This window comes from Podarcis raffonei, chromosome 11 (assembly GCF_027172205.1).
Source record: "Podarcis raffonei isolate rPodRaf1 chromosome 11, rPodRaf1.pri, whole genome shotgun sequence".
NCBI lineage: Eukaryota > Metazoa > Chordata > Lepidosauria > Squamata > Lacertidae > Podarcis > Podarcis raffonei.
In genome coordinates this window covers 15,082,912-15,107,252 of record NC_070612.1, presented here as the reverse complement: position 1 = coordinate 15,107,252, position 24,341 = coordinate 15,082,912, and the positions used below count along the sequence as shown (strand labels likewise).

General features: G+C 42.4%; 1 protein-coding gene across 15 annotated transcripts in view; it reads right to left on the bottom strand.

The window, feature by feature from the left end:
- The window catches only part of NEDD4L (NEDD4 like E3 ubiquitin protein ligase), a 249,610-nt gene that overhangs the window by 71,428 nt on the left and 153,841 nt on the right, over nt 1–24,341 (bottom strand). For all 15 annotated transcript variants that reach the window (XM_053408611.1, XM_053408612.1, XM_053408614.1 and 12 more), the window contains one exon: nt 5,031–5,081. In XM_053408611.1, coding sequence (XP_053264586.1) covers nt 5,031–5,081 — 51 coding nt within the window. The remainder of the gene's footprint in view (nt 1–5,030; nt 5,082–24,341) is intronic.

Below are 24,341 nucleotides of genomic sequence, written 5' to 3'. Positions count from 1 at the left end.
ATTAGCGCACTGGAAGTTTTTTGTCAGAAAACTCACACCACGTGCTCATTTATGGATGTGTAAATGGATATTGCACAGCTGTTAGCCATTAACACCCCCCCTCAAAATTTCTATATAATATTCAGTTACGCCCCACTGCAGTGGTTTGCACTTTGAAGCTGTGTGGCTCCCAGGACTGTGGGGAGCTGTGTGGACATTTATAGGTATGGATGCAGAGGAGAAAATCAGTTGCTGTGCTCTGTCTTTTTAGTATCCATTTTCTACCTGTGAATTGGTATTTCTGGAGGAAGAAGGATTTCTACTGCTTCCTGTCAAGTTAACAGCATGACCATTTTATCAAATTTATGACGGTCCCCTCTTCCACTGATTCACAACAGGAACCAAGTCATGCAAAAATATATATTTACCCAATTTAGCCTCCGAGAAGCATTCAGCAGCCATTCCACCCAGTTCTCGTTCCCAAGCGATATATCCACAGAGCATTACTAACCACGAGTCTCCTGCAGAGCTAAATATTTAGCTAGCTTTCTTTAAAAGGCCAGCTCGATGTGAAAACCCTTATTTGTCGGGATGAAACACAGTCTGTTTTTCAGTTCTGAACAGTTTTCAGCAAGAGTGTTTTCGCTGTGCAAAAGGAGAATTTCCATGGAGCAGACAAGTGACTAAAATGTGTTAAGAGTCTCCAAAAGCAGTGCCACTGTCTGACACTGGGAAGATGGGCATTAAAAACATTCTCCTTGTTCTAGGCTTGAATGTTTGCTTGTTAACACATTTTTAATGCTTCCTTATTCTTGTTGAGTGCATCAGTCAAGTCCATAAGCATGTGTCTTGCATATAAAAGAGAACAGAACATGCAGAGGCTGTGAATTCGCTATTTCTGCTCTCTCTAACAATGGTCTAGAACTGGAAGCTTTACATCATTTTTATTTCAGGGTAACAGATATGAATTTTGATGTAAGACTATGAAAACAGAAGGTGCAGCAATACAGACCATGGGCTTTGGTCTTTAAAAGGTCCAGTCTAAATGACATAATGTTCCCAATAGAATTAACAACTCTGGGAGACCCATAGCATCCATAGGCTCCTTCTTGAAGCCTTCCCTCATTTCACTTTCCGCAGTAAACTATCATGTAGCTTTACATCTGCACCAAGGTTAATTCTAACTATGTTTATTTTCACACCAGGGTTTGCAGGTGATCATCTGCCCATGTTTGAACGCTTGCCTAGAAAGTGCTGAGGCTTCCAGCTACAAAATGGCTATCATTGGGGACATGGCGGTAACAAAAAATTAGGGACAGTACAGTCATTGCTGCTTCGCCGCCACCACTCGACAAGTCCTGTATGTTGGTACATCCTGCTGGTTCTGATTGTGGCGACCACAACAGTATTGATCACACACAGAGAGCAATGCCCATGCTCTCCAATAACAGGGAACATTTCCTGCCCTGTTTCCCAGAAAGTAAGACATCCCCCGAAAATGAGACCTACTTCCAGTTTTGCCTCTCGCTGTAATATAAGGCATCACCCCAAAATAAGACCTCCCCAATAATAAGGCCTCCCCTGAACATAAGGCCCCCGAAGCTACCGTAAGATGTCTGACTCCTCTGGACCGTAGTGGCGGGCGCCACCGTGCAGCTCACTGATTGGCCGCAGCGCAGCTGGAGCTGTTCAGGCAGTGCGAGGTCTCCTTAAATCAGAGAGCCCGCGCCACCGCCAGGGAAAGCTGCCGCCTGCTGCTCGCTCTGCCCTGATGGAGTCTGCCTGACTCACAATTAGACAATAAATGTGTACCGTATTCTTCTTCATGGAAAAACAAGACATCCCCTGAAAATAAGACCTAGCGCATCTTTGGGAGCAAAAATTAATATAAGACACTGTCTTATTTTTGGGGAAACAGGGTAGTGCCAGAAAAATATAGAAGGTGGACACATCTCAGCCACTGTCTCTTACACACACAGCACATGAACACACTCACCCCAAGCATACAGACCACAGTCATCTCTTTCAGTCACCCATGCACCTATTCCTCTCCCTGCCCAGGTGCATCTTTCCCAATCACACACAGATCCAGAAAAAACCCTCCAAAGAAGGACCTACCCTTGAAATAAAATCAATCCTCCCTCAAAATAGAAATTCAAGGGCCACCATCCAGGTGCCCACAGATTGGTGATCCCTACACTATGGCTTCATATGCCACAGTTTATGAACCTGTCGACAAGCGCCATAGATGTGATTCCCTTCCCTTGTTTATTGGCTTTGGGACAGCGATCCTGGCTTGCATTAAGTCAAGGCTCCTTGTTGTATCTTTGCATGGATCCAGCACACAACAGGAAGCAGGAGATGGGTGTGTCCATGGCACTACGACACCATGGACAAATGTCCAAAGACAGCCAGAGGGGTTGCAAACTCTGCTTCAAATATTGGGTTACATCCAAGACGTTGACAAGCTCCATTGAAATCAATGGGACGTCAGCTAATAATGACTAAATTCCATTGATTTTGATGGATCTGTTTCTAAGGATGACTAAGTCTGGATCAAAGCCATAGATGGCATTAATATTGGCACAGATGCAATGTGGCGGCTGTCATCAGCTTGGAGAGATGGTCTCATTCAGTGGTGCTGGGAATTTTCTATTCTGCCCCATAGTCTTAGGCATATGTGTTTTCAGGTTTCCACCTTGTTCCCTATGCTTTCTAACATCTACAGGAAACCACTGGGGAAAGCCATTTGTACACCGATGAGACAGCTCTTTGATTAAGAGGTTTATAAATGTTCCAAATAAATTAGTAAAATTTGGTAGTTGGACTGAGATATTAGTAATATGCCGATGCAGCGCTATCTCTGCTTTCTACCTACAAATCGCAGGGAGGCTGTGGAACTGTTAGAACAGGTGTGCATAGGCTGGTTGGGTCAGAAACATTACAAGAATTCTGCATCAGGCTTAAGAGATCTATAATTGTGCACTGGCTCATTATAATTTGGTGTTTGCAATAATTGCAATTGCTTCCCCCCCCCCCCACGGTATTTTGAAGATCTTTTCCCATCAGTGCTTTGGGGTTTCTCGGTGTGTTTTGCAGAAAAGTTAGACTAAACGCACTTTCTGGAATCTGTTGTTCTCCTGCTCTTAAAGGCAATGTTTTCTGTTACGGGGACTTCTCATTCTCAACGACAAAGCACATTCAATGTTGTTATTTTAGGTTTAATTAAAAAAAAAAAGACAGAAGCTTTCAACAGGAACCATGTTGCTTCCCTACATATAGCAGCTACGTGGGGGGTTGACGCCACTGACGTAAGATGGAAACAGCTATTTCAAAAGAGCCCTGTGGCATCGCACGTAGTTTTTCCACAAGGAATAGAAAATTGCAAAGAGCTAATTTTTTTTTATGAATCATTTGGAACAGAGTATTACTTCTAACTAGGTCCCAAGTGGTTTAGTTTTAGAGCAGCAGCAGGGAACCTTTCTGAAAACACTTTTGTGGTTGTCAACCGGTTTGACAAATGGAGTTAAAACATTAGAGCTTATTAGGAACGTTTAACAAGTTTACTGCTGGCTGTGCTCTGGTGCAATTCAGGAGAGGACACTAATCTCCGGTTAGTGACAACTCTACCAGGTTGAAGGTCTAGCACATTTGTAAAACTCGGCACTAAAAACACAACTGAGATCAATACCAGCAGTAGAATAAGAATTCCTATTACTTAATCTCACATCGTGATTCTTTTACTCTTTTTATATACAGTGGCACCTCGGAAGTTGAACAGAATCCGTTCTGGAAGTCCGTTCGACTTCCAAAACGTTCGTAAAACAAAGGAATTGCTTCCGATTGGCTGCAGGAAGCTCCTGCAGCCAATCGGAAGCTGCGGAAGTCGCGTCGGACGTTCAGGTTCCAAAGAACATTCGCAAACCGGAACACTCACTTCCGGGTTTGCGGTGTTCGTGAGCCAAAGCATTCAACTTGCAAGGCGTTCGGGATCCAAGGTACAACTGTACTCAAGACACTTGAACTCTAAGCTTTTAACCAGTGCTTTGTGGGGTTCTTCAAGTGTTTTGGACTGTAACTCCTATCAGTCCCAGCTAGCATGGCCATTGGTCATGGGTGAAAGCAGCGGGACAGCAAAACACTGGGGAAGGCTGCCTTAAATGCTAAAGAACTAGGAATATATGGTGGAAGCAAACTGCTGCTATATGGTACGTTTCATTCGTTGCCCGGAGAGTGGCCAACAGCACAAGTTACGTCATCAGGTCACATTGGGTGTTGCATATCATCCAAATGTACAAATATGGTGCAGCTCCTGCCTATCTTATCCTTGGCTGTGCACCATCTGAATGGCTAACTCCATCCATCCCTACATGCACTACTACTGATGCTAAAGTAAGTTACCAAATATGGGCTTGATATACATGTGTTTCCATAGTCTGCAAAGGCCTATCATGGGGCTTTAGAAATTTGCCCCAAAGTTACAGAGGGGAAGGGAAAAACCACTCTTCTCCACACATGAGCCAGACGATAAGGGTTTCTGGGAGCTCCTCTCCCCTCCAAGAACAATAATAGTGGCTGGGAACCTGCATGCCCACCTTCAAAACAGATGTATGATCAGTTGATGGAAGTTGTAAATATATGGGCAGCTTTATTCAAACCTCTGCTATTGTTTAAAACTGTCATTTTCCTCTCAGTGTCCCTCCTTCCTCACTCCCATTCCATGGCCACTGGTGTTGTGACGTTGCCTTCTCTTTTGTTCCTCTACCCCACCCTGACATCATGCAGATTTGGGTCTGTGATGCAGTACTACATTTTTATGTATATAGGAAGATATTGTTTAAACCGGGGATGGGGAATCTTTAGGACACCCCCCCCCGATGTTGCCAGACTACCAACTCCCAGAATCCCTGACAGTTGGTCCTGTTGGTTTGTGGTCAATGGGAATCGGAGTCCAGAAAGATCTGGAGGGTTACAGATTCCCCATCCTTGGTTTAAGCCATTGTCCCAGGAGCTTGGATGCAGTAGAGAAGGTTGTAAATAAAATATCTTACCGGAAGATGATTAAGTGGCACATCCACTTGACCCAGGAAGTCGTCTCTGGTCTGTTAATGAAACAGAAAAGACATTAAATCATCATTAAGACACAATTTGTTCATTAAATCAGTCCAACTGATAACATTATATCATGCTAATTTCTGTAGCAGCCTTGAACATTATCAACTGCATACCCCCAAAACGCCTCCCCTTACAGAGCCAATGTCTTCTGTTAGTAAAAGCATTCCAATTATTTCTAACGTTGCTTCTGTCCTCATGCAGGCTCACATGATATTTAATAGTCGGTAAAAATGAAAGTTGAGAGTCAAAAGCTCTGCAATGTTTTTCTTCATTTCAAAGTCAGCAAAAAGTGCATCAGAACCTCAGATGTGGTGTAAACAACTAGCCTTTTTTTGCACTTTTGCACTACGGTGATGTTATTTCCTGCTGGAAAAGCAAGTTATTCTTTCTGAAAGAAAAGTTAATGCCCCCTTTAAGAGTTACATTAGTGCCTTCACGCTCACTAAGCGTTCCTCAACGTAGAGATCTCCCTGTTCACTGCAATGGACAGATCTGGTCCATGCATGCAAAGTGATGACCAATTTCTCCAGGACAATAAATGACTTACTGTCCAAAGATTAATTACCTGCCCATACTAGGAAGATAGGAAGATCCCTTATACTGTGTTAAGCAATTGGTCCTTCTATCTCGGTATCATTTACAATGGCTGACACCAAAGTTTTCATACAGGAGAATGTGCCAACCATACCTAGGCATGCCATGTGCTGAAATGGGGATTTCTGGTATGCAAAGCACATGCTCTATCACTGAGCTATGGCCCTCCCATATCTGTAAACAAATCCTGGACCAGGAGTATGTTTTAGAATCAGCAGAGTTAAAAGCAAATTGGGAGAAACAGTTAAAAGCAAGTATATACAAGTTTTCAAAAGATGAATCAAAGCCAAGAATAGCTAAAAGCAGATTAAAACACATGTAACTTCTTCATATATATAAATATAATTTTTATTAAATTTTCTAATTTACATTTCAAAGTATTCATTTAGACAACTTTAAATCAATAACTTCCCTTCTTCTCTTTCCGTGGTTCATTTTGCATACCATACATCCCTGCATATTTTACATGACTAAACCATTCGGTAATCCATTGTTACATCCATCGAAACATATTTACAGTGTTGAATTTATCTTAATGCTACCAGCGTTTTTAAATAAACACACTTGTCACCCATATATTCAATAAACATTTTCCAGTCTTCTTTAAATGTACATTCTTCTTGTTCTCTTACTCTATAAGTTAAAATATGTGAGCTGCGTATATTCCAGAAAGAAAGTTGCCATTCTTCTTTAGTTGGGAACTCGCTCGTTTTCCATTTCGGGGCTAACAAAACACGGAACGCAGTAGTAGCATACATAAATACATACACACACACACACACACACACACACACGTAACTTCTACCTGTCTGGAAGGGTTTGCCTAAACAAATATGTTTTAAGCAAGCAACAGAAAGAGTACACCAGAGGCACCTGGCGACCCCAAATCAACAGCCTGAGAGTAGTGCACTTCTAAGAATACAGTGGTACCTTGGTTTTAGAACAGCTTAGTTTATGAACAACTTGGAAATAGAACTCTGCAAACTTGGAAGTAGGTGTTTTGGTTTGTGAACTTTGCCTTGGAAGCGGAACATGTTCCGCTTCCTGTTGAGTGTGTTCTGTTTGTAAATTGAATCTTCTACTGCTAATCAGAGGCTTCCTGTTGAATCTGTCGGCTGATTCTGAACCTATTGAATCTGTTGGCCGAGCACCCATGCAACACAGAGGTGATATTTGAAGCTTTTGTTTTTGCTAAAAAAAAATTAATTTTGGTTTGTGTTGCTTTTTCGTTTTTTTGACTGTGACTTGTTCTTCATTTTATGGGACTGACTTGTGACTGCGGCTTATGACTCCATTTTTGTGACTTGTTTTTGTGACTGTGTGGGACCCAGTTCAGCTACTGATTGATTGATTGTGTGACTGCAGAAATGGATAAAAGCCCTCCAACCAAACAATGACATGTAAGAGAAAATAATGTTAATTTTTATCATCTACAGTACTGTCTTATTTATTTTATAGTACAGTACATTGATTATTGCTTTCATTTTATGGATCAATGGTCTCATTAGATAAAAATCATGTTAAATTACTGTTTTAGGGGTTGTTTTTAGAAGTCTGGAGTAATCCATTTTGCATTACTTTCTATGGGAAAGCACGCCTTGGTTTTAGAACACTTTGGTTTTGGAACAGACTTCCAGAAGGGATTAAATTTGGGAACTAAGGTACCACTGTATTCAATATGCTTATAGATTGCATTGGATTGTTCATGTTGGCATCTGTCCATCTTGGGAGACAATGGAAGACTGCGTCTTCAGGGGTGTAGCATTTTGGGAGAGTAAAGTGAAAGCTAATGCATTATTTTCAAACCTCGCCTTAAAAGAATTCCAACCTTCAGTTTAAAAGAGAGATTAGTTCATGAATTAGGAGTGGAATTATTTTTCTCCATCCTCCCCCCAAATTTCCACCTTTTCCACTGGAAAAAAATTAAATGAAGTCAATATAAAGATGGGGGATTTCTTTCTCCAATCTTCCCATTTCTGCATCCTACACCCCTGGACTTTCCATTTCCTTCAATTGTCTCTCCTAATTTCAAATGTTGAACTGTAAGCTCCACACAACAAGGTCATGTGTTGCTTTTTGTTGTTCTGTAAATCACCTTGTACATTAATGGTGTGGTACAAATGAATGGTGTGGGACACGGGTGGCGCTGTGGGTTAAACCACAGAGCCTAGGGCTTGCTGATCAGAAGGTCTGCGGTTCGAATCCCTGTGACGCGGTGAGCTCCCATTGCTCAGTCCCAGCTCCTGCCAACCTAGCAGTTCAAAAGCACGTCAAAGTGCAAGTAGATAAATAGGTACCACTCCGGCAGGAAGGTAAACAGCGTTTCCGTGCGCTGCTCTGGTTCGCTAGAAGTGGCTTGGTCATGCTGGCCACATGACCCAGAAGCTGTACGTCGGCTCCCTCGGCCAATAAAGGGAGATGAGCGCCGCAACCCCAGAGTTGGTCACAACTGGACCTAATGGTCAGGGGTCCTTTTACCTTTTACAAATGAAAAGGAAATGAAAAGGAAAACCTTAAACAGTGCACAAGCTGGCCTCTTCTCTACCTGGTGCCCCATGGTAGTTGTAATACACTAAAAATGCTTTACAAATTCTAACTAATACATTAATTTAAACTTCTGATCTAAATGCGCTGTACTCTTGCTGCTTCATTTAAGATAAAAACCAAAATTAGCCTTAGGCTTCTAAAATGCCTAATTATTCTGTCAAATTAGAAACTGCCCATTATTCACTGACTAGCAGAAAGTGAACTGACTGACATTTGAAATGCTTATTCCATCAAATTGAAGGACAGGGAGACAAAAAAATGTGGAGATACTGATAACATGAAAGATTATTTGAAATATGCAAATTATACCTTGGAGCAAGTTCTGCAGAAACAGAAGTTACTGGAATGGGCATCCTTTGCTATAGCTTCATTAGGCAATGTTTAATGTCATTCATTAGCTAATTTCTTAGACAGCAACAAATCCTCCCAATTTAAACAAGGCATGAAATCCATCCGTTTATACAACTGTGACTAAGATCCATTCAACTAGTTCTGTGTGTCCAAACATATTTTGGACTTGCATTTCATGAATCCTATCTAACCAGATAGCTCTGAAACTTTGAAGTTGTAAAAGCAGTCTGTGATACCTTTTAACATCCTTTCAGTAAATTCTCCAAACATTTGATCGATTTTTACAGGTTAGCCTGACTCACATACTGCTAGACTTTGGGTTTTTACTACTTCTGCTGCTGCAATTGAGGTATTATTATTAATAACAACAACAACAAATTGTTGTTGTTATTCTACAAAAGAAAAAAGTCTTTAAGCAACTTACAAAAAATTAAGAGCCAATGGCATAGCATAATAATACGCAACATTTCAATAAAACCATTATAGAACCCAGCATATGCAACAGCAAATATTTCTACTATTGATTTTTACACACATTTTACGTACCAAGCAAAAGTAAATTTATTAATTTAAGCCGGATATCTTTTGAAATCCCAAGTCGTGTTACAAGATTTCAGAACCCCGTATTTTTGGAATTTGAAAGTTGAAAAATTCAATGTGTCCTACTGTGGGAGGACTTGTCTTCAGGTTTGCAACGTGGCCAGCAATGTCACAAGACTCACTGCCAGACCCAGACCAGCGGGTTGTATTACTGCATAAGTGTAACATTGGGAGAAAGGATGGCCTGGTTGCTCTTGGGTGCAGAAAGCTAGGGATGATGGGAGTTGTAGTCCCAAAAGAGCTGGACGGCCAAGCTTGGCCATGCCTGGCCTAGGGTGTGCCCATTATGTCACCAGGCCATGAGAACAATAAGAACTTCAGGAGGTGAGGAAGTGGGGCATGTCTGTGTGTCTCCAGCACGAACATTCACTTTTGTCCCTAGAACCACGACATGAATCCAAACTACCGTATTTTTCGCTCTATAACACGCACCCAACCATAACACGCATGTAGTTTTTAGAGGAGGAAAATCCGTAGGCATGCCACCCGTAGGCATTCCCTCCATAACACGCACAGACATTTCCCCTTACTTTCTAGGAGGAAAAAAATGAGTGTTATGGTGCAAAAAATACGGTAGGTGATTAGGAGACCCTTTCAACGAACAGGAAAGGAACTGCCTCCAACCTTGAGAGTCAAAGCAACTCTTCCAAAATGAAAAAGAAAAGAGAGGGAGTAGGGAGGGCCTCTTTTTCTCTGATCCATATCATCAGGCTTCAAAGACCATTACTTGCTCTAAGGAAAAGCAAACGTTTTAACCGGTCAGCTTAACAATCATGCTATTCGTTAGTGTGCCAATTGCTTTAGGTGGAAATATGGCTCCTGAAGTGAACAGGCATAGAAATACGCTTCAGCCTCCTTGCTTCAGTAAAAACAACAACATGGGGGAGTTATTGCAATACCAGACTGGACTCAAGTGATCAGAATTTGAATATATTGTTACCCCATTTTCCAATACCTTTATCATGATTATTTTTCAGATTACTTCCATGTAGACTCCCAATACATGAATTTACTTGAATACACCACGTGGAAACAAGATGTTAACGCTACGGTGATGGTTATTAAATTGTGGGTGTGAATCTTTGCAGCGTTTCTAGTGCAGTCTACAGATGGATATTCCCTCCCCGCCCACCCCACTCTTCAATGCTGAATGAAATATTGAGAGAGATTTAAAGGTGCAATTCACTGTCCGAGGGGCTATAGGATTTGGCAGTTTCCTGAACTTGGAATTTCCCCAAGAACCTTTTTGGTCTGGCTTCAGAAGGCCTTGGAATGGGACTGTAAAGAGACCAGGAAACACAATGGAGCATTGGCACTCTTCTTGTACTTTATACCACACAGCGGCCAAACTTTCTGGGTGTGCAATGGGAGAGGGTCCCACTGCCAAGGCGTATGAGGCAGTCCGTTACGGGGTTGGTGGGAGAGGTGAAAATGAACAGGGCATGTTCCACCCTATGGGTTTCCAACGCCTCTTGACCCAATATCAATTACAAGATCTTCAGGTGATCATGAAGATGGATAAGAGGCACTTAAGAGATTGTCTCTTCAGGTCCGATGCAGAAAGGGATTTAAACACGATTGCCTCTACCAAAAGTTCACCATGGTTCCCACTTATCAAAACGGAGCACATCCGAGCTAGTTATCTGACAAAGCTCCCACTTGCCGTACTAAGAACTGCTTTTACAAAATTTCAATTACAATCGATGCCCTCGGCGGCGGTGGTTGGTCGCTATGGCAAAGTACAGTACAAGGAGAGACTTTGTCTGTGTGGGCAACCTTGCGCAGAGGACCTGTACCACTATTTGCAATGCCCGCTATATATAGAACCAAGGGACCAATTTATAAAACCCCTGCTTACGAATGGAACACACTCAAACAGGGCGGAAAGGGTGAAATGGCTGCTGAGTGATAACTGATGACTTCGTAACTTATAAAGCAGCACTATATGCGTTGGCAGCTAAGAAGATCGGGAGAAAAGAACTAGATAAAATAGCGGTCAGTTGCAAAGGTGATTCGGACATTTAAGCTGGCACATTCCATCTGAGAACCCCCTGCTATTCTATCGTATGCAACAAATAATTTCTAGGAGAAGTGACCATGGTTTATTGTCTTTGCAGTGCCTGATGTTTTTATGGTTTTTATGGTTATTGTTGTTATTCTTTTTGTTTCCTTTGTCAATGATGCTATGGCCTTTGGCTAGTGCAATAAAGTTTATGATGATGACACTATGCATTGGGTCACCAAGTCTGGTCAACCAAGTGACATTAAGTGACCAATCCACCACCACCCCAACATTCCTCATTGCCTCTCTCCTGTACCACCCCTTTCACTGTTAAGTGTAGTGGGGATTGCCTAACAACAGGCAATAATTTCAGAAACTTATCCTAACAACATCAACCCCAGTCCATCTGACTGGGTTGCCCCAGCCACTCTGGGAGGCTTCCAGCAAAATCTATTTAAAAAACACAGTAAAACATCAAACTAAAAGCTTCCCGATACAGGGCTGCCTTCAGATATTTTCTAAAAGTCATATACAGTGGTACCTTGGGTTAAGAACTTAATTCGTTCTGGTGGTCCGTTCTTAACCTGAAACTGTTCTTAACCTGAGGTACCACTTTAGCTAACGAGGCCTCCCGCTGCCACCGCGCTGCCGCCGCGCGATTTCTGTTCTCATCCTGAAGAAACGTTCTTAACCCGAGGTACTATTTCTGGGTTAGCAGAGTCTGTAACCTGAAGCGTCTGTAACCCGACGTACCACTGTAGTTGTTTATTTCCTTGACATCTGACAGGAGGGTGTTCCACAGGGTGGGCGCCACTACCAAGAAGACCCTCTGCCTGGTCCCATGTAACCTCACTTCTTGCAGCGAGGGAACCAACCACCAGAAGGCCCTTGGAACTGGAACTCACTGTTTGGGCTGAACGAAGGGGTGAAGCCACTCCTTCGAGTACACAGGGCCAAGGCTGTTTAAAGCTTATTGATCCAGATACACGTTCAGCGTTTCTACACCACTCTCTTCCCTCCTGTCGTTTTTCCTGCCATTTACCTTTTTGGCGGGGAGATTTTGCAACAGGAATCCATTCTGACTAGCCCCCCCACCCCACCCCCGGCTGTTGACCCTACCTCATGAAGAGCACAGAAATCTCTTGGGGTTGCCTTATAAAGCCTGCCCACACCCTTCCCAACAAAACTGGGAACTATTGTAAAAGCAAGGCCACCCCTGAAAAGGAATTACCGTATAAGAGTAGGTTTTGTTTTTTTTACTAAAAAATTAGGTTTCAAATTGGGGCACGGGAAGTGCTGAGGGGTGTTTTCTTAATCTGGATTCCCCCCAAACTTCTGTGTCTTATACATGGAAAAATACGGCAGATAGCACCAACAGCAGGATTAACTAAGATTACGATCTGCCTCTTGCTTTGGACTGAAAGGGCTGTTCTGTGAGAGAAAGCCCCGAATCAAGGCAATGATCATACATTCAGCTGAGCAGGGCTAGCGAGGGACTGAATGCAGCCATTAATTAGAGACTTGGCAGTGAGACAACAGACGTGTTCCTTGCGCAAAAGTCACTGTCATTGTCCTCTTGGCATTCCTCTCTGTTCTGTGTCACTACAGTGGGCCAGTGGAGATAACGGCAGCATATGGCTTGGAGGCTGGAGGTGAGACTACAGGCTTGGGTGGGAGGTGTTGAAATTCCCCGAGACAGGGTTCTGCCTGTGTGAGGAAACAACACTTTAAGGTCACCGACCGGGACCAGCACATTTGTTCCTAGCAATTAAACAACGGAATTGATTTGGGGTTCTGCGACTGCATGCTATCTGCCGGCACTGAGTGAGAGTCTGCCGTCGGTATACGAACAACAGAATCCACCGAACAAACTTCAAGCACACACTCATCACACAGACTCATTAAGACCTCTGTTTTCTTTTCTTTTCTTTTCTTCTTTTTCTTTTCAAAGATCTTTATTGAAACTTAACATATATACACAATAACCAAAATTCCCAATGATTCCCTCACATAAAATATAATATCTAAATTACAACAGTTGCTTAATTATACACTTAATTATAAAACCCATCACCCACCCTCTACTTCCCTCCACAGCAATTCAACTTCTGTATATTTCTTTCTACCTTCCCCCCTTGCATTCTAGAATAAATTATTTTTGTTAAATTCTGATTTTTCCTTCTTTCTTTCTTTCTTTGTTTTGTTATTGCTTACATTTTTTATTCTAAGCCTATTAACATGTCATTTTTAGAACAATATTTTGACATATAATCTTCAAAATACTTCCACACCATTCTTAACTTTTGACTTGATTGGTATCTTATAATTGAAGTTAATTTTGCCAATTCTATATACTCACTTAATTGGTGGGGTTGCAAGGAAATTGGTGGGCTTGCAAGGAAATAAAGAAGTTTTGGGGAATAATACATGAGGAACTTAAGAAAATGCTAAAAAAAAACCTGGATAAAAAATCCCAAAGCTTATCTGTTAGGGTTGGTGGGCAAAGACATACCACATATGAAAAAAACAATCTTTTTATATACAACAACAGCTGCCAGGGTAGTGATTGCTACTAAATGGAAATCTCAGGACATACCAACAAAGGAAGAGTGGATTTGTAAATTAAGACCTCTGTTTTTCCTTTATCTACCCACGACAACCCAACAAATGTCCGTCTTCAAAAACGGTTATAGCAATAATCGATCCTTTGACAGTGGAATGGTCTCCCCCGGGGGGTTGTGAACTCTCCTTCCTTGGAGGCTGGGTGCCCATGTGTCCTGGATGATTTCGCTGAGACTGGGGTCAGACTAGATGACCCTCGGAATCCCTTCCAACTCTACGATTCCATGATTCTATGAATCTATGGTGGTACTTATTGTGTATCATTTTACTAGGTGACAGGGCTGCCTTGACTGTTTTATGCAAAGGTGGGATACAAATACAGAAAACAAACAAATAAAGCTGGTGTTGTTTACAAGGGAAGAGGGGGAATTGCATCTGTAAATATTCGTGGAGTACACCCTCTGGGAAGAGCAAATTTTGGGTGCATTTCGAGTTTATACTTATCAGTTACTACTGATAATGCCCACTGCATGGGCAAGTCATTTGCTGCACCTGTCCCCTTTGGATTGGGCAATGCTAATGACGTCACTGTCACAATTACCTAGTACAAAGTACAATTTAACCAGATAATAAAGCTCAATTGCATTGTAAAATTGAGTATACATAGCTGTCAACGTTTCCCTTTTTCAAAGGGAAATTCCCTTATTCCAAATAGGATTCCTCGCAAGATAAGGGGAAAGTTGACAGCTATGGGAGTATACTTTTCCCAAGAAGATCTCCTTCAATTTGGAATTTTTGTTTCACACTTGTTTGGCGCTACTTAAAATGTTTTGTTCAGGCAAGCCGACCCAGACGTGTAAAGCTGGCATGCTTTTTAATCTGAAATTTTATTGCAGAAGGTTAGACTACAGGATCCTTGGGGTCCTTTCCAACTATACAATTCTGTGATTCTATATTATAATATGCATTTTAAGCTGCTGATTTTATTTATACAGTCACACCTTGGTTCTCGAATTTAATCTGTTCTGGGAGTCCTTTCGACTCCCGAAACGGTTCGGAAACCAAGGCATGGCCAATTGGAAGCCACGGAAGCCCCGTCGGACATTCAGCTTCTGAAAAACATTTGCAAACCGGAACATGTTTGGGAGCTGATTTGTTTGACAACTAAGGCATTCTACTACCAAGGTACGATTGCATTGAGATTTTTTAAAGCTTTGACTTTTAGTGACCATTTTAATGCAAGTTTTATATTCTTAGCAAACCACTTATAAGTTTTACAATTAAGTGGTATGCAAATTTTGTTAAATAAATAAAAGAAATATGGTGCAAGGAGTCCTGGGATCTGTAACACCCAGAGTGCCTGATGCCCCTATTGGGTGCCCTGGATAATTCTATATCCCAAGACTCCTTACTAACCCTGCCCATTAGCAGACGTTTGCTTTATGTTATTTGGCACTTGTAAAAGCACCACTTCCACAGAGTGAAGTGGCTGAGTGGGCATCTATGGCGTAAGGCAGTTTTTCAAATAAACCCAAGCTGTTAACTCTTGCAGTCCTACTGAGCACTCAGGCAGTCCAGAAAACTATATTTCCCAGGTTCCCTGGCACCTGGGATGCTGCTGTTTCAATATACCAGGTGCCAAGGGAAAATTAGGCTGTGCAGATATACCTCCTGTTGCTGCCACAAGGAAAGAGGCTATGAGGTGGGGGATCAGATATCACACAGCTACCGTATTTTTCGCTCCATAAGACACACTTTTTTCCTCCTAGAAGGGGGAAATGTCTGTGCATCTTATGGAGCGAATGTGTGGTCCATCGCTGGCTCCCTTTCCGGCGCCGCCCCCTTGCCCAGGCCTACACTGTTGTATGTTCTGCAGGCAGAGGCTGTTTGTTTCCCCAGCGACATGTGACTGGCTGATTAGATTATCTGTCTGGAAACTGTAGAAACGGCTCCCTTTCCTTTCCTAAAGAAGCTGCAGAACTGTGAGTTGAACCCCATAAAAACAGGATTTTTCCCTTTGCAAAGTAAGTTCAACAACTGTGAGCTGATCCTCAAAAAAGGGGGCTTTTCCCCTTTCCTCCTCTAAAAACTAGGTTTGTCTTATGGTCAGGTGCGTCTTATGGAGCGAAAAATACGGTAATCATTCCAGCAAAAGCTTTAGAAGGGGGGGGAAAAAGAGAATTTTGTGAATGTGCTTTAAAATGCCAAACTATGTTGCAGGTCCTAAGGGAAAAATACCTCAGACACACAGCATCCCTATCGTTCAATTAATGCCATTTCAACGATCATTTTGAGAAAAATATGCCATAATTTCTCGCTCAGCCCCATCTCCCTATCTGTTCATATCAAGCCCAGAGGATAAGGGGGAAAACGGGGAAAGTTTCTAATTAAACCTTTTCTATTCCACCCCACCCGCAAGCCAGGTTGTCTCTACTCAAAAGGCACATTTTTCACTTGCACTTTGTGGGTTTAGTATCGGGTTTCCACTGACATTTTTGTCTTAGCACAGTTGAAACAGAGCTGCTCCTGAATCTTCAGCGATTATATAATTTGAGCAAAATTCGCTTTTCGCTATTATTTCATTCCCCAGTATGCTGACAACTGGATTACTCATTATGCCCCTAAGCGTACAATATAATTCCACACAAGAGCCGTGCTATTTTTTTTACTGTTTCGATTGTGTTCTTTTAGCTTTGCGTTTTGTTTTTAAATATTTGTGAGCCACCCAAAGAACACAAGTTATTGGGTGGGAAACTATGGAGGGAGGGGAGAGACAATCATGATTAATAATAATAATAATAATCATGCATCAAAAAGTGGCAATGTGTTTAGACCATAATGCTATTTTATTCCGTCCTCCCTTTTTAAATCTAAAAAAACCACAGGGAAACACACCAGGAGGGACCCTGTAGAGTAATCCAATCATTGTACAGCCTGATCCTGTGAGCTGTTGTATCCACAAATAGAACTGATTCCTGTGCAGTATCACAAATTGTAACCTGCGTAACCATTTAACCTACATTTTACACTTGAGCTACAACGTGTCACCCGCAGCCTTTTAAGAAATCATTTCAAGCCACTTATTAATCAGATTTAAAAGGATTTAACACGAGAAATTTCCTTATAACAGCCTCATTCATCTCATTAAGCGGTTTATTTGGATAACCAGAAGTCTAGAAGAAAGAGTGTGGCAAGCCTGTAAAAAGACACCCAAGATATGTGTTTCTGTGAGTCTTTCCATCCCCAGAGTTGTCTTTCCCAGTTGCCTTGCAGCCAGCTGCTGGGAAGGAAACAAAAGCCCAAACACCGGCCTATCTTAGTCCTGTGTGTTTTTTTAATTAAAAAACCCCAGCCACACGAGACCGCAGTGCATCTACTTTTCAAGTTTCTGTTTCCGACAGTAATTGCGTTGTAAAGGAAGAGATATTTTAATTGCAGGAACTCACTTCCAACTTGTCAACTTTCTGTTTCATCCAGTGCCATGGTTTTTTTGTTGTGCTGTGTTGCTACGCTCGTCTCCGCATTTTGCCAGTAGGCCACTGTACTAACACGGGCTATCCAATTACTCAAAGTTATTTTTAGCTGGAATATTTAAAATAAGCATTTCACCCTCCGCTGTCCTTTTGTTTGTAAACAGTAAGGCCTGAAGCAGGAGGAGCCCCATCCTTTTGGCAAGGCGCTGAACAGGACAGTGATTGAAAAGGGGTGAATCCATGCCAAGCGAACAACGTGGAAGGGAATTGGTCACACAAGAACTGCTTTCCACAAGACAGCTGTCTTCCTTACGCCATTTTATTGAGAAGGACTATATTATTCTCTAATCCATAAAGAAGGCTGATCACCAAAGAATTGATGCTTTTGAATTATGGTGCTGGAGGAGACTCTTGAGAGTCCCATCGACTACAAGAAGATCAAACCTCTCCATTCTTAAGGAAATCAGCCCTGAGTGCTCACTGGAAGGACAGATCCTGAAGCTGAGACTCCAATACTTTGGCCACCTCATGAGAGGAGAAGACTCCCTGGAAAAGACCCTGATGTTGGGAAAGATTGAGGGCACAAGGAGAAGGGGATGACAGAGGACAAGATGGGCAGTGTTCTCGAAGCTACCAGCATGAGTTTGACTAAGCTGCGGAAGGCAATGGAAGACAGGAGTGCCTGGCGTGCTCTGGTCCATGGGGTCACGAAGAGTCGGACACGACTAAACGACTAAACAACAACAACCCCCTTTAAAATAAAAGATCACAAGTAGGGCTGGGAGATATCTGGTTTTCAACATCGTGATAAATCACCAGCTAAACATTGCAATATCCTGGCTTTATATCATGATGTCTGAAATAAGGATGAAGTTATGTAAAGGCATCAGTTTTTCCCACATTCTGATTTTTGCCGGCGCCTGCTCTTGTGATTCTTTCAATTTCTTGTTTAGTCACAACCGCCCTAAGTTGTCTAAAGAACTGAAGTTACGTGCTGTTGACATGAGTAAGACGCTGAGGGCTTTAAAAACTCCTTGCAATTCTTCTACCAAGATGTCCCAACACCGAGTAGAAACGTGGCACATTATGCTCATGATTTTATGACCTGATTTGTCTTCACTAGTTCACTTTCCCCTTCACGAGGCAGGGGAGAGCTGAGTTGGCAGAGTTAACAGGGGCTGTAGAAATCGAGAGAAACATTATCCGGCTTCACGGTTTTCCCGACGTGATTTCTGCATAGCCACACACATATATCGCCAGGTCAAAAATTATGAAACTGGTATCACAAGATGGACTTCAAACCAGTTTGGGGCACAATATATTGCCGACCCCTAATCAAAAGTTTTGTTCTCTAATATTTAAAAAAAAAAAAGAGTCCCACATGAAATCCATGGACATCCAAAGGAAATCATTTGAGAACTTTGTTCTAGGATAGTAATTTCTCTTTCACTGCAACGTTGACAAAACACAGCTGGTATCACTAGGGAAAGATATGGTAAACTCAGGCCCATTTTAACAGAAAGCATCAACAGCAGTATGTGTGGTTATGTTCATTTGTGACACTAAAGGAAGTCCTTTGTTGTGCTCTTTACTGACAGAGGCCAGAAATATCCCTAAAGCATGCTGTTCATATCTAAGCCATTACCAACAGTTTTTTGCTGCTTACAGGGAATAGAAAGACCTGGAAGTAATGTCACTGTGTTCATCATTTGCACTGCATTTCAATCATGACAGCCGCCTACCATGGCAAGTGTCATATTAGCCCTGGGGTGAATGACAGCAATTGTCATTTTTTAATAGCCCCCTTCTCTATATAGGATCGTTATCATTGCATTGCCTGCTGCTACTTTGGAATGGTCATGTATGCATATCGTGATCAGGTCTGTTCTGCAAAAGCGCTTATCAGCAATCACAATGCAAATGAAACTCAGCCAGCAGCAGTAACAAATATATGCAAGAAAAAGAATAAGCGGGAGAGCGGGGACTAACTCAACCAGGCTTTAGCCAAGTTGTTATGGGGTTATCTTAGTACACTATGTAATAAAATTGTAAGGGTGTCGTCATGCTGCGGTTTGCGTGGCACACGGGTCCAGGCAGGTGAGTGGAGTGAACTGCCTGCCATGATCTCAGAGTTCATATGGGGAAAGGCAGGCTTTATATATAGGGGTCCTGAGTCAAACCAGCAGTATGATCTTTAGGTGACTACTTGCCACAGGCAATGTCTGTGAGGGAAGTGAGAATCCTATGATCCCCTGATTTATATTTGCAAGAACAGGTTATTTTTTATTTTTATTTCTACAAGGGTCTCTGTCATGGTTTCCAACTCTGCAGAACCCTCTGCTTTTCAGCCCTGAGCAACTCCCCATATCTATCTATCTATCTATCTATCTATCTATCTATCTATCTGAAATAATATATAGAAAAATACATAAGACAGATAACCATGAACACATCGCCATGAGCATCTATCATTTCTGCACCCACAAGAAAAAAAGGAGTGGGGGAAATGAGATAATTTTTATACTTGAACGAAACAGAGAGAAAAGATTTTTCGCAACATGCAATATGCTCTTTGCCATAGCAAATCAGATCACTAGTCATCAAATATTGTATTATGCCTCTAGCAATGCATGCTAAGTCATGTTTTAGAAAGATAGAAATGGAAAGGGGAAAGGAATAAGAAAATCAAGATTGGTCCAGTGTGTCAAATGAAAAAGAAATGCAATGTACTATTTCATAAATTGTTTTTTTAAAAAAATAATAATACAAGTCATCTTGCAATTAAAAGCAATCATCATCTGTCTAGTGTCCAAACACTCCATATACGTTATCCAACTACCTCTTGCAAGAATAACGAGAGGCAATTGCTTTTCCTGTCACCTGCATATTCAGATAGAAAAATAAAACCCACAGAATTTTAGAGCTGGAAGGGATCATGGGGTCATCTAGTCCAACCCCCTGCAGGAATTACTTGTCCAACGTGGGGCTTGAACCCACAACCCTGAGATTAAGAGTCTCATGCTCTACCAACAGAGCCATCTCAGCTTGCTAATAACTTGATGGAAAATAACAGTAATTAAATTAAAAGCAGCTGGATGGTAATATGGTTCACTGTCAAACAGTGAGCAGGTGGATGATACCCAAATACCTTGCCTGTGGTTCATCAGAAGCATAAAGGACTGGGCGACATCAGATCAATGGCAAGCAGGGTTTCAGTTTAGCTCTCTTGCATACTTTTACATTTATTTATTTAGAATGGCAACATTCCAGCCATAAAAATCCACTTCCATACTATGAAAACCTGATAAGCAATAGTCTTTCAGAAACCATACCACTCCTACTCAGTCAAGGATTTGCAAAGCACAGAGTACTGCAATGCTGATTTTGATTTCTATCTACTCAAAGGTATCTGCAAGAGGATATGTGTCCCACAGAAGGGAGACACAGAAGAAATGGGGAGAGGGAACCCACTACGCCATGATTTTGGAGAACCTTAAAATGTCTTCTGGGAAAAAAAAGTCTTTTAGAATGAGAGAAATGCTTTCTCAAGCAAGGTTTGCTCACTCAGAATGTGTAACACGAAGATTTCTAGGCAAGACAATATCTGCATTGGAGAATGACTACTCCCGTGTAACAGTGATGCAGGGTCAGAAAGTTTTTCCAAAATGGATTTCCCCCAGTGCTTTAAATTTAAACGTGGACACTATCAATCAGAAAGCAAAGCACTCTCTGACGTCTAAATGAGTAGGATTTTGAACGCCTTTCTGGCTTGTGTACTGTGTATCTTTCTACTGGAAAAAATAAAATAAGAGTACCCATTTTCTGTGGGGGCCCTTAAATATAACATTAACATCGCAAAAGGGAATCGACTGGCTTTATTCACGCAAATTGATCTACTTCCCAAATAGGCTTTAAAAAAAACCTCTTTCCCAATCTCTGATATATATTTTGATCTACAGCGGTGCCTCGCAAGACGAAAAGAATCCGTTCCGCGATTCTCTTCGTCTAGCGGTTTTTTCGTCTTGCGAAGCAACCCTATTAGCGGCTAAGTGGATTAGCGCTATTAGCGGTTTAGCGGCTATTAAAGGATTAGCGGCTAAGCTGCTAAAAGGCTATTAGCGGCTTAGCGGCTTAGAAAAAGGGGGGGGAGCGGGGGAAAAATCGCAAGACTAGCAAGACGTTTCGTCTTGCGAAGCAAGCCCATAGGGAAAATCGTCTTGCGAAGCAACTCAGAAACGGAAAACCCTTTCGTATAGCGGGTTTTCCGTCTTGCGAGGCATTCGTCTTGCAGGCCACCACTGTAGTTTGGTCAGAATTGAGTATACACTTCCAGAGTTAATGCTAAATGCATTACTTCTGGTAAATGAGCCACCATAGCTGCTAGAGGGCCATGAAAATGTGTGTCCCGGGTTTTTTAGACTCGTCTACCCATGTACTATCTGAAACCCAAGGAGTGAACTGGTTGCCAGGTGTGAATTTTCCCCCAGCTCTCCTACCCAAATACAATGGAACCTCGGTTGTCAAACATAATCCATTCCGGAAGACCGTTCGACTTCCAAAACATTGGACAACCGAGGCGCGATGGGCTGTCAGCAAGTTCAATGGGGGAAATTGAGCAACGCGCCTCAGAAGCCGTTCAACTTCCGAGGCGCATCCGAAAACGGAAGCAATTACTTCTGGGTTTTCAGCGTTCGGGCTCAAAAACCAAGGTTCCGCTGTACTTCATGGCTGCAGTAGCTACAGTGAGTTGCCTCAAATGTATGAGAGAAAAGCAAAAGATAAGCATTTTCAATTCATTAAAAATAATTCTACACATTGTCTGAGGAGGGAGGAGCACTGGGCTGGGGGCGGAGGGGCTAAAGTGAGCATAATCTGAAGATTTCTGTGAGCGTAGAAAGGAATCAGCACTCAAGCGCAGCAGCTAATTATGAGGATTTAACAGCTCAACAGAGAACAAAATAATTTATTACAGGGACAGAAATGTATCATTAATCAAGCTTCCCTGTTTTCAAGCTTAAGGCGCACATACACACACAAAACACATAGCTCCAAGGACAAGCTTTCATTAAATTCCTAAAGCAATGCATTTGCTTTATTTAGCTGAATAGGGAGCTTGTCCATTATTTAGATAATGTAAACCAAATGCTAAACTAAAAGCGCTGCTTCTAACAAAAACAGAATTTAGATTTGCATAATGCCACACTGCTCTTGTTCCAGTCAGTGCTATTAGGATAAATAATGGAATTAATTCTTGCAATTTGTACTGCAAATTTGAATACTCAAGGGTTCTCTTTACATAGATTGGCTTTGTCCAGATACTGCCCTGGACCACGGTGTGCTTCTATGCTCAAATCTGCAACAGCCCACAGGCCACGGTTTGCGAGAAGCTGCCAAATCAGAATTATCAAGTTGATTATACAGTTGAAGCCGGCTTGTAAACCAAAGTTTATATGCTGCTGTTTGCCGTTACATGTGAATTTGCGAACCAATGGCAGGGCCGCTGCTCTACCAGAATAGGCTGCTGGAGATGGGAGTGAACTTTTGAAAATGAATGCTGAGCAGGTGGACATGAGACAAGGCGCTTGGGAGCACAGTATGTCTGAGGTACTTTTAGAATCAAAAACCCTCAGTCGAGGTTTCAACCATGGTTAGCACAAATCATAAGAATGTATAAAGGTAAAGGGACCCCTGACCATTAGGTCCAGTTGTGGCCGACTCTGGGGTTGCAGCGCTCATCTCGTTTTATTGGCCAAGGGAGCTGGTGTACAGCTTCCGGGTCATGTGGCCAGGATGACTAAGTGGCTTCTGGCGAACCAGAGCAGCACACAGAAACGCTGTTTACCTTCCCGCCGGAGTGGTACCTATTTATCTACTTGCACTTTGACATGCTTTCAAACTGCTAGGTTGGCAGGAGCAGGGACTGAGCAACAGGAGCTCACCCCATGGCGGGGATTCAAACTGCCAACCTTCTGATCGGCAAGCCCTAGGCTCTGTGGTTTAACCCACAGCGCCACCCGCGTCCCTTTAATAATGTATACCTTATAATAAATTAGAGAACTGGTCCATTTAGCCCTTTGTTTTTTTTTAATCCACTCTAGCCACCACCTGAAATTATATGCTCACACCTCCAGGAGAGTCTCCTCTACAACAGAGGTGAGAAGACTTTAGGCTTGTGAAATCTACTTTTTAAATCCAGTCGTACCTTGGATCTCAAATGGCTTAGTTGCCAAATGTTTCGGCTCCCGAATGATCAAAAACCGGAAGAGAGTGTTCTGGTTTCCGAATTTTTTTTGGAAGCCGAATGTCCGGCGTGGCTTCTGATTGGCTGCAGGAGTTTCCTGAAGCCAATCAGAAGCCGCACCCTGGTTTCCGAATGTTTTGGAAGTCAAACAGAATTCCGGAACAGACTGTGTTCAACTTCTTAAGGCACGGCTGTACTATAACTATGATGTCCACAGTTCTAGGTACAAAATAGTGTCTTTGGAAAGAGGACATTAGTTGAGTGTTAAGAACAAGGCATCTTTGATCACACGCTCAGTGCCCCGGCCAAACCCCCACTCTTGGTCTTCTTCCATGCTTTCAAAATCTTAATTTAGGGCAGGAAGGAAGCCTGTGGTAACCTCCAGATTAGACTATTGGCATGTGTTATACATGTGACTGTCTTTGAAGGTGGCTCAAAAACTGGAGTTAGCCTAGAAAACAGCTGAAAGGGTGTTGGTTGGGACTGGGTATTGCAATCACATGCCATACTTCACCTGTTGCATTGGCTCCCAGTTCATTTCCAGGCTAAGTAATTGAAAGTGCTGGTTTTGACCTTGATGCTGTGGGCTTAGGATCCCCGGTGATCTGCTACTCTCTTATGAAACTGCCTGCACACCAATATTTTAGACAGAAGCCCCTTTTTTTGGGGGGGTGACCCTGCCTTGTGAGGTGCTTTGGCTGACTGAAGTGGAAAAGGGACTCCTTGGTGGTGGCACCCTGACTAGGAACTGCTCCCCGCTTCCCCAGAGGGAGGCTCACTTTGTGCCTATCTTGATAAGCCTTCTATTCCCCACCCCCTGGGCTTTTAACTCCTCTGAGCCACTAAAGGTCTTTAACACCAAAGTAGCCCCCAAACT